General features: G+C 38.0%; 1 protein-coding gene across 2 annotated transcripts; it reads right to left on the bottom strand.

The window, feature by feature from the left end:
* Positions 1–11311, bottom strand: LOC140164515 (squalene monooxygenase-like). Of its 2 annotated transcripts, none has more exons than XM_072187809.1 (11): positions 11219–11311; positions 9812–9908; positions 7025–7156; positions 6304–6529; positions 5474–5636; positions 4801–4897; positions 3599–3893; positions 2656–2871; positions 1806–1922; positions 1336–1438; positions 1–625 (listed from the first exon to the last, which is right to left on the bottom strand). In XM_072187809.1, the coding sequence occupies exons 3-11, from the start codon at positions 7142–7144 to the stop codon at positions 439–441; spliced, it is 1524 nt and encodes a 507-aa protein (XP_072043910.1). In that variant the 5' UTR covers positions 7145–7156; positions 9812–9908; positions 11219–11311; the 3' UTR covers positions 1–438. The 2 variants fall into 2 exon arrangements, with proteins under 2 accessions (XP_072043910.1, XP_072043911.1); XM_072187810.1 differs by lacking the exon at positions 11219–11311 and adding an exon at positions 11069–11115.

Genomic DNA, 11311 nt, shown 5'->3' with positions numbered 1-11311 from the left:
TTTACATGCTTCCTGGGCTAGTAGCTAGCCCTATATCAATGGGGATCCATTTATTGATTTTTCTTTCTAGGTTATGTACTTCTTATGTAACACTATAACTACTTTTTTTTAAATGTTATGTGTATAGTAATTAATTTTGCTATTCAATTAATACTTAATTTTGATGATATTTATCTACAGAGTTCCTATCCTTTTCTGTATAGTGGTCAATGCATGACGATTTGGTCACGCTTGCTGGTCTTGGCATATCGTACCCATGGGTCACCTGCGTATTTATAAACATGTATTTATGAATATAGTCGAAGCGTTCTGGTGAAATACCCTTCCAAATGGTTTCGGAAGTTCGAGCCACACATCCCCGTCGAAAAGTAATCCAAATGTACCCACCCTGGATGTTTTATGACCGAAACTGACAATACGTGAACCGCAAATGCGCGGCTAGGCGGCGCGTGGAAACCTCTTAAAAGCAGGTCCACATATCTTATTGAACACAAAATAGATGGCGATAGCTTCATATACGGCTGAAAAGAGACTAGTCCATGAACGGGATTTAAACGCATGCTTGATGGTATCTGTTCGTGTAGACTCCAACACAGTGCGTAAAGTGGCAGGATCAGTATTCGACCTATAAACAAATAAACATACAAATAATTTTAACAAAATATACAAATAGCGCATACGGCAAACAATTCTTGAAAAATTCTGAAAATGCACCTTTTAGTTCTGCTTAAGGTATAGGCTACATAGGGTAGATCGGGTGGGGATGGGAGATAAATCCCCCTAATATTTTGATAGGGGAATTGGTCCATACAATCATCCCCCAATGTTGACGCCTGTATGTTGGTTTCTGACCAAATCATATTTGGTCATTTTAGCCTAAAAAGTGCCAATTTTGCGCGCTTCGGGCGAATTTATTCCACTTTTAAACCATATTTCAGCTTCAATATAGGCCTACCATTTTTTTCGCGCGCTTCGCGCACATTTGTCCACTAACCTAAAGCTGTTGCCAAAATGTGCTGGTTTTACTATACTTCAAGAATTTTTTCCACCCCCCCATGTGAAAAAGAAATCTACGTCACTGTTTAGGTGAAACCCGGGGAAGGGGACAATCGCATAGTTTTGGCACCGTATGTGCCTCTCAAAAGACCCAATAATAGTGAGTAGTGTATTAGGTACATCTGTAGCCCCTTTTTGAGGTGTCGTTAGGTGCATGTGATATCATAATTCCATATCTAGTGACATCATGGTGGGGATTCCCCAGATATATATTTAGCGATGACATCACATGGTCATGAATCTTACGTTGGGGGAATACCCTTATTCTAAATTCCTTACGTGTTCAGGATGTCCATTATTCCCTTCATGTCTTCTTTGCTGCCACTTTCTTCAATTCCCTTCAGAGCACGGACAAACTGCTGGCGCATTCGGCATGTACCCACTATATGGATCAATCAATAAATAAATCAATATCAATATCAATATCAATATCAATATCAATCAATCAACCAATCAATCAATCAACCAATCAATCAATCAATCAATCAATCAATCAATCCATCAATCAATCAATCAATCAATCAATCAATCAATCAATCAACCAATCAATCAATTATCATTCAATCGTCAATCAAACCCATTTAAATAGATAAATCAATCTATCAAATCATATTTGAAGCGGATTACGATAAGCCGTTATAAGCTGGGACAGTTGGTCCCACTTACAGGTGTTTCTTTATTTGCTTGACCTTTTTTTCTTGAATCTATTTTGGTTTTTTGCTTTGCTTGTTTGTTTGTTTTATGCTTACCATCTCTATTTATGACGAACCTAGAGACGACATGCGATAAGGTGTTGATGGCCCAAGACCAGGACTGACGCTCGCGTTTGAATTTCTTGCGTTGCTTCATCATCGCTGCATCGTCGGCTACAAAATAAAGATGAATCCAATAAATAAATTAATAAAAACATGACAAAACGGCATATTATAACTGACAAACTACTGCGGTACCGTCACATCATGTTTTAATCTGTTGCACATGATGATGATGTTGTATGTAGGGCCTACGTTGTATATCTTGTATATCTAAATTGTTGCTGTTTGTCATGCAGTGGCGAAGCCAGGATGGTTTAATATTAATGTGCATCCGCCAGGACTCTACCAAACAAACTTTTTAACTTCCTTTTATGGGGGGGGGGGGGGTGTACGCGTGCCACTATGACGCTACGCCACTGGATGAATCCAGAGGATGATTTAAGGAAGCCCCATCATGCACTGTAAAAGTGTTATCACTAGAGTTTCAACTGCCACTTTACTTTTCAAATCCCATTGAACTCTGTGCAAAAGATGTTGTTTTAGAATTGCCCATGTGTCATTATTTCTTGGTCGATTTCAGATCTAAAGTGATGTATGCATGAAGGATAATTCACACCTTCTGTAGATAACATAAAATGTGAAATCGACCAACCTTTTGAAGGAGTTTTTATTGTAAATATATCTATCAAAATTCAAATTTCACCATGCAGTGTGTATGCAGTGGGCGGGCAGTGGTGTCATGTTCACTCACATAGCTGTGCTAAGCGCAAGACTTGCTGGGAAGTGCTTAAATCATCCTCTGGGATGAATCTCACCCCTAAACTGAGTATCTCAATACATTTACCTAAATCAACATCACGGAGAGCCTGTCGCCAGAATTCAATGTCCCGTAATGCAGCAGTCATTCCTGAACCAGAGATAGGATCTCGTACGTCCAGCGTATCTCCAACAAGAAGAACGCCCCGAGGAATACCATTCAAACTGCCTTCAGAGCTTTTCACACGCACAATTGCAGGTGGGCGCCTTTCGAGTGATGCTAGTACTGGCTTCTTGACATGATCTGTAGTGCAAAGGAGAGAAAAGGAGATATAAAATAACTATCATAGGCCTATAGCCTACATAACAATCAGTGCCGAATTAAGAGAGTTTTTCTTTTGTCAAAACCAAGCAAACTTACTATTTTTTATTGCTGACAGTTTCGTCAGGGAGCCACTGACTTCATCAAAGCTTAAGGGGATCTACAGATAGGGTTGGGGAGTAGGCTACTGTGGTTGGGGACGTACATGTAATGAGTGTATTGTTTAAAGAGGGTCGGTGATGTTGGGTTCAGACACTGTTAATAATTATTATCACAATACGAAAGCATCCTTTTCAAAAGTGATCATGCATTGCAATGTAACTGTGATTACTGTAACTTAAGGTGGTACTACACCCCTGATAAATTTTGTAACTAATTTTTCATTTTTCTCAAAAAATAACTACACACTGGTAACAAAAGGATAAAAGCAAGGAATCCAATTACTTCGCTGAAATTCCAGTGATTCAAGACAAGTAGTTCATTATATATGTTAAGAAATGAGGTACATTCTAGTGGTACCTCTTTTCTTATCATAAATCACGTACCGCTTGTCTTGGGTCACTGATATTTTAGTGTAGTAACTGGATTCCTTGCCCTAATATACATAACTTTTTTTACCAGTGTGTTATTACTTTTTGAGAAAAATGCAAATAGTCACAAATTTATCAAGGGGTGTAGTACCACCTTAAGCAAACTAGTGGCCACACACCTGGCATGGTCGGTGCTAGTGTATCTCGTATAAAACCCATCAGATCTCTTGGAGACTGCCCATCTACCTCAATCAATATGCGGAAGGCATCCTCTCCAATGCTATAAACAAAATAGGCGGCCAGAGGATTGCCAAGGAAAACTTGCAACCAATGTTTGTCTTCCTTGCATTTGACATCCCTAAGTTCCAATCCTATACAACCTAATAGTTCCGATGGCTTGGAAAGAGACGTAAACTTTTTACGAAATGTTGAGTAGAATCCGTCGCAAATAACCGTCAGAGGAGCCCGTATTGACTGAAAATTTGAAGAAAAAAAAATGCGTTGCCATGTTTTTTTGGTTTTTTTTCAAGAAATTACAAAAGTATTATTTTACCAGCAATGTTTAGGACCTAGGCTAACTTGCGGACTACAAGATGTTATTGAATACCCAGCAAACACAAAAAATGTTCTTAAAACGTTTATTCAAAACGTTTTAACATAACATTTAAATCTTGGGTTAATTATATAAAGGTCATGAAAACGTTTTTAAAACATTATTGTAATTTTGGGCACACATTGTTGCAAAATAGTGTGTTAGTACTTGAATAACATTCTCTTTAGAATGTTTTTCATCAAGTTTTCAGAAACGTTTTTTGAACGTTATTAAAACGTTTTTATACTCTTTATATAACCCAACATTTAAACGTTTTCTGTAAAACGTTTTGTGTTTGGAATATAGATATATTGTATTCGGTGATCACTTAAAAAATTAAGTTTTAACAAATATGTAGCGTGGTCAAAATGCTCCGCAAAGCTGCGAAAAGTTGCACAATACTTTACACAACTCGGTTTAACTCTGAGCAACGAGGAGTTTGCCACTTTGTGCAATCAAAAAGGTGAAAAAATAGCGTACGTTGCTTAATCTTTCTCAAGTGCAGCATTATAATTTGTTATCATTTCTCCTACAGAAATCAAAGTTAGATTTTCTTATAAAATACCTGTCGAGCTAATATACATTTATTAGTGTTCATCTAAACAAAATGTAATATTTCTGTTGTATAACTGATTAAAAGTTTAAATGGAATAAAATGAATAAAACTTTTGCGATCAGTTTCTACTGATGATTCTTGAAAATGAATTACAATTTCTTCCTGCAAAATACATTATGTGATCCTTTATGTGAAATGCCTGAAGTGCCAAGACTTTATCATGTTTTTCATACCTTTATTTCCTCTGAATCTTTTGATTTGTAAGTTACACCAACCACACGTCCGTTTTCTTTGATTAAATCCTTACCAACTGCTTCTATGTAAGTTACACTGAAAAATATATCGATAGAAATACAGGGTAGTCAAAAAAAAAAAAACTTGACCCAGTTTGCAGCTTAATTTCTCGGAGTAATTGAGCAGATATTCTTAGAAAGATATATACATTTAGAATATGTAACAATATTGGGAATAGCTGCTCTAAACTCTGAGATATTATAAGTTTTCACATTGAGTAAAGTTCTTTTGGTTCCACCCTGTATATTAATTGGTGACAGATGCATTGTCTTATTTCACTCGCCTACTCGTGAAATGACACAATCTATCTTTCACCCTGTGATTATATTCAACTTCAAGCATCATGTTCATAAACCTGATAAATGTTTTTGTTTTTGTTTTTATACCACCATCTTATCCAATTTGCCATTAATGATAACAATAGCAATGTACTTTTTTTGGTGGTGGTAGTGGTGGTGGTGATGGCGGATTATTTACTACAATTTGGATAGCAGAGTAGTTTTTCCATGACTAACATACTGCTCACGAGACTCGTTATGTTGTTACTATAGGTGGAGCCTGAACATGTAGATAGCAAGTTGAGGGTGATGGTAGCAGCATACTGTAACTCACCCATCCAAACCCGCAGCGTGTTTCCGCAGATTACGAACAAGGTCTCCGTGTCTCATCATTTTTCCGGTGATCGTCAATACAGGACATTTAGCCGATACGTTAATCGTTTCATCATTGTAGACGAATCCATCACACCTTGTGCCACGAACTGTATCTAACAGGTCTAATAGAACATTGGACTGGTATTAAAAGTGTATATTGTTATATAGGTATAGGTACTATCAGATTTCGTAACCTCTTCTTGACTTAAAGTCACGAAGTTAGGATCTCGTGAACTTCGTGACTTAGAGCTTGATCACTATTATGATGGCGCTTGTAACACAAGCTCTAAGTCACGAAGAACTTCGTGACTTTAAGTCAAGAAGTTACGAACTCGTGCGCGTGAGTTCTTGAGTTCATAAGTTTCTGACTTTAAGTCACGAAAGTAGGATCTCGAGATAAGAGATGAAATCAAAACTCGACCGGCGGTTGGCCGCCGGTTCTATCCGGTTTCTATTGTTCTAAACAATGGAAACTGGACGGAACCGGTCGAATTTTGATTTCATCTCTTATCTTTCTTTATTTCAAACTGGCAAAGTCAGGAACACAAGAAGTCGGGATTCGTGATCACATGATCTTGACTTCCTGAATTACAAAAATAACCGCATGACCCTTTTAGGGGGGCAGTCCGAGTTGGGGGGGCGCAAGCGATTTTTGGCAGGCCGTGTGGGGGGGGGGGCGGGGGGCAAAATTGTTGGTACGCCGTTTGGAAATTGTACCCCTCCCCAACCTTTACCCCCGACTTATAATTATTGTACAACCCCAAAAATTAATACAAAGTTAATTCTTACGAGTTAATCCTAGAGCTTCAAAGGACAATCTTCCTCCTTGTGTCATGTTCTCTCCTCTATACGTTTCAGGGGGTGTCATATCTCGTTCTATTACAACGACTCGTCGGCCATCAGCACCAAGAACAGAGGCCAACGTGGAACCGGCAAACCCACCGCCAACGATTACTACTTCCGGGTCAGATGGGTTGAATTGTGGCTTAGGGAAATCTTTCTCCTCTTCCTCATCCTAAATTTCAAATGCAGATTTGTAAAGCGTATAAGTTATATTGGGTTATTCCAGAAAATTATTGGACGCCACCTATAGAGGAATAACTTTTCAATAAAAGAAATGACCGGATTTCCTAGTTTGCTTTCTAAAAACTAGAATTCCAGTTGCCAAAAATGTTACTGAAAAAAACTTGGAAATGTAATGAAATGAATGAAAAACTATTTTTCTGCTGGATGTTTCACCTTTGGACACTTTAAAAGTCTGGATTTCCAACAATTACGACTGGACAAAAAGTCTGAAAATCCAAACTCCAATGTTCAAATTGGTATAATTTGGGAAAATAAAGTCGCATCGTGCCCGAATGAGGTATCAAAATACACAAAACAAAAATGTCCATCTACTTGATTTGGTAATTTAGGTTTAGTGACTTTCATTTTAATAAGATATTGCTGTTAACGTTGTTTTGTGTGTCTGGATACATTTGGTACGCATTTATGTTAATTGTATACTGACCTCATCTTCCTGTTCAGTTTGCCGATAACGATATGTAACTACTGCAATGAATACTGTCGCACTAATTAGTAGTCCGCTAAAAGCTGTCAAATTCTCCTTAGTCAGTTCAAACTGCAGCATGATGTCTTTTGTCTTGAACAAAAAAAGGAAATCACAAATACAGGGTAACAATAAAATTTGTACACTTTTGAAAATAGAATGTCACAAGTATGCGGCCTATTTTTTGTATTGATATTTATATGTCTATCAAGACCATTTCTTTAGCCACCAGATAAGCTTTGTTCCAATAAAAAATAATTATAGTTTTAAAGAAATATCATAGTATTATTAAGTTCATAATTCTTTTGTGTCAGTTGCGGCCTATTTTTTGATTTGATATTTATATGTCTATCAAGACCATTTCTTTAGCCACCAGATAAGCTTTGTTCCAATAAAAAATAATTATAGTTTTAAAGAAATATCATAGTATTATTAAGTTCATAATTCTTTTGTGTCAGTTCTTTGATGTTCAATGCACCATAAGCACAATCTACGCGGTTCTAACTTGATATACGCTAACATGACAAAAGTGGCCCAACACGTTTTCTGGGCGATTTAATTAATCGGACATAACATTTGAACCCAAGCTAGTAAAGAAAATAACTAAACGTCTTCTTTTAGCCAAGATATTACTGATTCTATTGCATATAACATTTGTGCCGTAACTCTTTTAGTTTTTTCCTGAGAAGTCAAAATGCAATTTTACAAATTTTATTGTTACATCCTGAGAATATTAGAAGTAACTTTTTCTTGACTCGTTTTTATACAAACTCTCCAAAACTGGGAAGAAAAATAATATGCTATAATCATGATAATTGGAGCCAGCTATAAAGATACTATAGTTCGCGTCTGACGTCAACTGTCATCATGAACCCAGAAACCTTATATGTTAGTTTTCTAATCATGTTTCCTTGTATAACTGACAGATAAGATAAGTCAAGTTAGCTCAATCGATAAGACATTCGACAAGTCGGTGCGAGGGATTGCGGGTTCTGGATGGTGGTGGATGTGTTCTTGTGGAAAAATTGAGTTGTTACCCGTACGACACTCGGGGAGCTGATCCTGGCTGCGAAGGTCAATTTGGGAAATTCTAGGGTGTGCGCTCCGGCCTATACTAACATGACTAGACTAAGCTGCAAAGTCCCTGAGCCGTACAACCTGTAGATTTCACATCACCAAATAATGTCTCTTGTGGGATTCCGTCCTGATTTGCGGTGTTTTTACATTTCGGTAAAAGTTACCCACCTATAAATCAATATTAAAAACCAAAACAATTGTGCAGATTTTTGGAAAAAATTGTGCCAGGTAATAAATATAGGCTTGAATCTAAGCATCTGCCAAGATTGGAAAAGATTCTGGGCTTTTATTCAGATTTTTCATGTATTTCTCAAACCGGCTGCTTCTACACTGTAAATTTTCCCGAACACATGACGCTTCTCAGACGCGTCCGGGGTGTTCATAATTATCTCTTTAGAACACTAGTGTTTTTGAAAATATGATAAGCCTAGCACATTAGTGTTCTTTTAGTATAATGTAGAACACAACGTATTGATCAGACGTGTCACAAGTGTTCTGAATGATTATATTGAATACTGGTGTTCAAAAATGGAACGCATGAGGTAATGATACCAATGTGGATAAGCAGATAGAGGCGTTGGAGAGCTGCGACGTGTCAGCGAGAAATACACGGTGCTCCTTTGAAGGAGGAATATAAGTGACTACAACAACAATGGCGATGCAACGTGGAAACGCCGGGGGAAACGCTATTCAAACTGTCTTTTTCAAGACTAAATGGGATGATAGTGAGAGTGAATTGATTTAGGGAAGAATGAAATTCAGGGCAACATTGGGAGTCCGTATATCTGTTGACAGCGATGAACAAGCATCGGAGAGACACAAGAGGGCGAGATGGCCGAGCGGTTATAGGCGTTGCGCTGTCAGCCGGGAGATACGATCGGCGAGGGTTCGAACCTTGGGCTTGCCTTTAGGTGAAAACTCTCGGATTTCATCAGAATTCTTCTGAACACCGCCATTATTTTGTTTATACTACCATGCATTTGTTTATTGTCGAGTAATGAGATTTTGAAAATGTATAAATAAAGGTTGAACACCAGCATTCTGAAAATCAATGTTTGAACACGTGTTATGTGTTAAAAAACCGTTACATTTCTTTCACGTGTCCGAGGTGGTCATAGATAGTAATTTTGAACACCAGTGTTTAAAGTATCAGAACACGTTACACTAGTGTTCTGAGGTAATAACACCTGTGTTCTCTACATTAACACTAGTGTTCTCTAAATAAGTTGAACACGTGTCATGTGTTAAAAAACCGTTACAATAATGAACGCGTTCCATGTGTTCTGGCCAATTTACAGTGTAGGTAAAATCACAAGTGCTTCTATTTTGAAAATTGGGTGAAAAAAGTGTATTGCATTCGTGGTCCGGTAGAGGCGGTAGCTCGAAATTTCAATGGTCACCAATATATTTAATTTAGTTTGTTTACTTGCTTGTTTGTTTGTCAGTCAGGAAAACATCACTTTGAAAAATTGAGTCGCTTCGTAAGGTAGGTAGAGCCATTTGAATAGAGGCCATTTTGTACACAAAGTATAGAGAAATGTATTACTATTGTGCACCCTGTAGGCTGGCATGTTTAGGCGTTGTACCTGTGCGTAGCACAAATCACTGTACTTTTCTTTTTCATATTATATAATATAAAGCAATCACAACCTCTAATGAGGCTAAACTTACCACGAATCTGCTCGGTCAAAAAAAGTGGTGGCTGGTGATGATAATGAGGATTAAAGCCCCTTGCAGAACTTGCAGTTGCAGATTTATAGTATAATACCTAACACATGAAGAAAAATGCAAAATGTTGCAGAAGGGTAATAACGTGAAATAGACCAGTATACATCACGTTTTACAATAAATTATTATAATAGGTCTGTCTTTTTATATGTATTCGATGCGATAGCACATGTACCGCACATGTACCTGGTATGGTCTCGTTTCTTCCATACCCTGACTCAGCCGAAATTCAAATGTGACCCGATGAAACAAATAAGGACAATGTCGGAAAAAGTTAATTTTGTGATTTTTGCACAATGACCAAGAAACTTTAAGAAAGTCAAGTTATGGTGAACACATTGTCTAAACAATAAAGGGTACAAAGGATTTGAGTGATCTATCTGCTCGTAAATTTTGCGACTTTATCCTCATTTTGATTGATTGGGTCAGAAATGGTTATCTCCGAGACCTTCGTGATTTGCACTTTGCACTTTGTTTTGTGTAGCTCATACAAATCGAGCTGATCGAGGTTTCAAGTCGATCCTGATCGTGCAAGTCGTGGAATATTCCCGATCGTGCATGTAAGTCGTCACACTGTTCACTCCTTCAAACTTCTCGGGGTTTAGGATTTTAAGGTGTTTTTTTCGCGGAGAAATAATTAAGTATATTATCACAAAATATGCGGGAAAATGCGGCTGCTGATTTGGCATGATTTTTCCGACTTGAGCTTAAATTTACTACTTTTGAGAAATTTTAGGGGGAGCCGCGCCGTGCGCCGGATGTATTCAAGATAGGATTGTCGCTATAGTTAACGCAGCGGCAATTCCTTCGCTTTGCACCACTGAGGTCCCGGTTCAAGCCCGGCGCGGCCCAAGGACTCATGTGCACTTGGTTTATCCCGATTCCATGCTCGCTCTCGCAGGTTTTCTCCGGGATCTCTAGTTTCCTCCTGTATCGCAAAAAATCGGTGATTAGTTGTTTGGTTATCAAAAACTTCCTTTACCCAATGGAATTTGGGGAGCTGCACAGATAATTGGTGGATGTTACAATATAAAATGCGGATAGGTGTGCGCCGTTCGGCAGCAACCTAGTTGATGCGATCTGATTGTGATGATTCACCATTGCAGCGAAATTACAGCGCTTTGAGTCCTCTAAGATCTGGAGAAAGGCGCTTTATAAATCCAAAATTTATTTTATTTTAATACTACTGCACCCACTTGCCTGATTCGAACAGCTCGATTTCCCACGCTTGAAATGTTGCTGATGTACACGCTGATGTACATTCTTGGTCGTAGTTGCTTATTCATTTAAGAAATAGGCGTGCTCTAAATTATTCCTTAAAGTTTAGTAATCGAATTAACACCAACTTACCCTTTCTATCAGACTGAAGTGCTTATCAACCAGAGGATACTAACACAACACCAGCACATGCACCTAAAGCCACAGATACTGTCTTGAATGACC

Source organism: Amphiura filiformis, chromosome 11 (assembly GCF_039555335.1).
Source record: "Amphiura filiformis chromosome 11, Afil_fr2py, whole genome shotgun sequence".
In the NCBI taxonomy this organism is placed as follows: domain Eukaryota; kingdom Metazoa; phylum Echinodermata; class Ophiuroidea; order Amphilepidida; family Amphiuridae; genus Amphiura; species Amphiura filiformis.
This window is presented reverse-complemented; position numbering and strand designations above follow the sequence as displayed.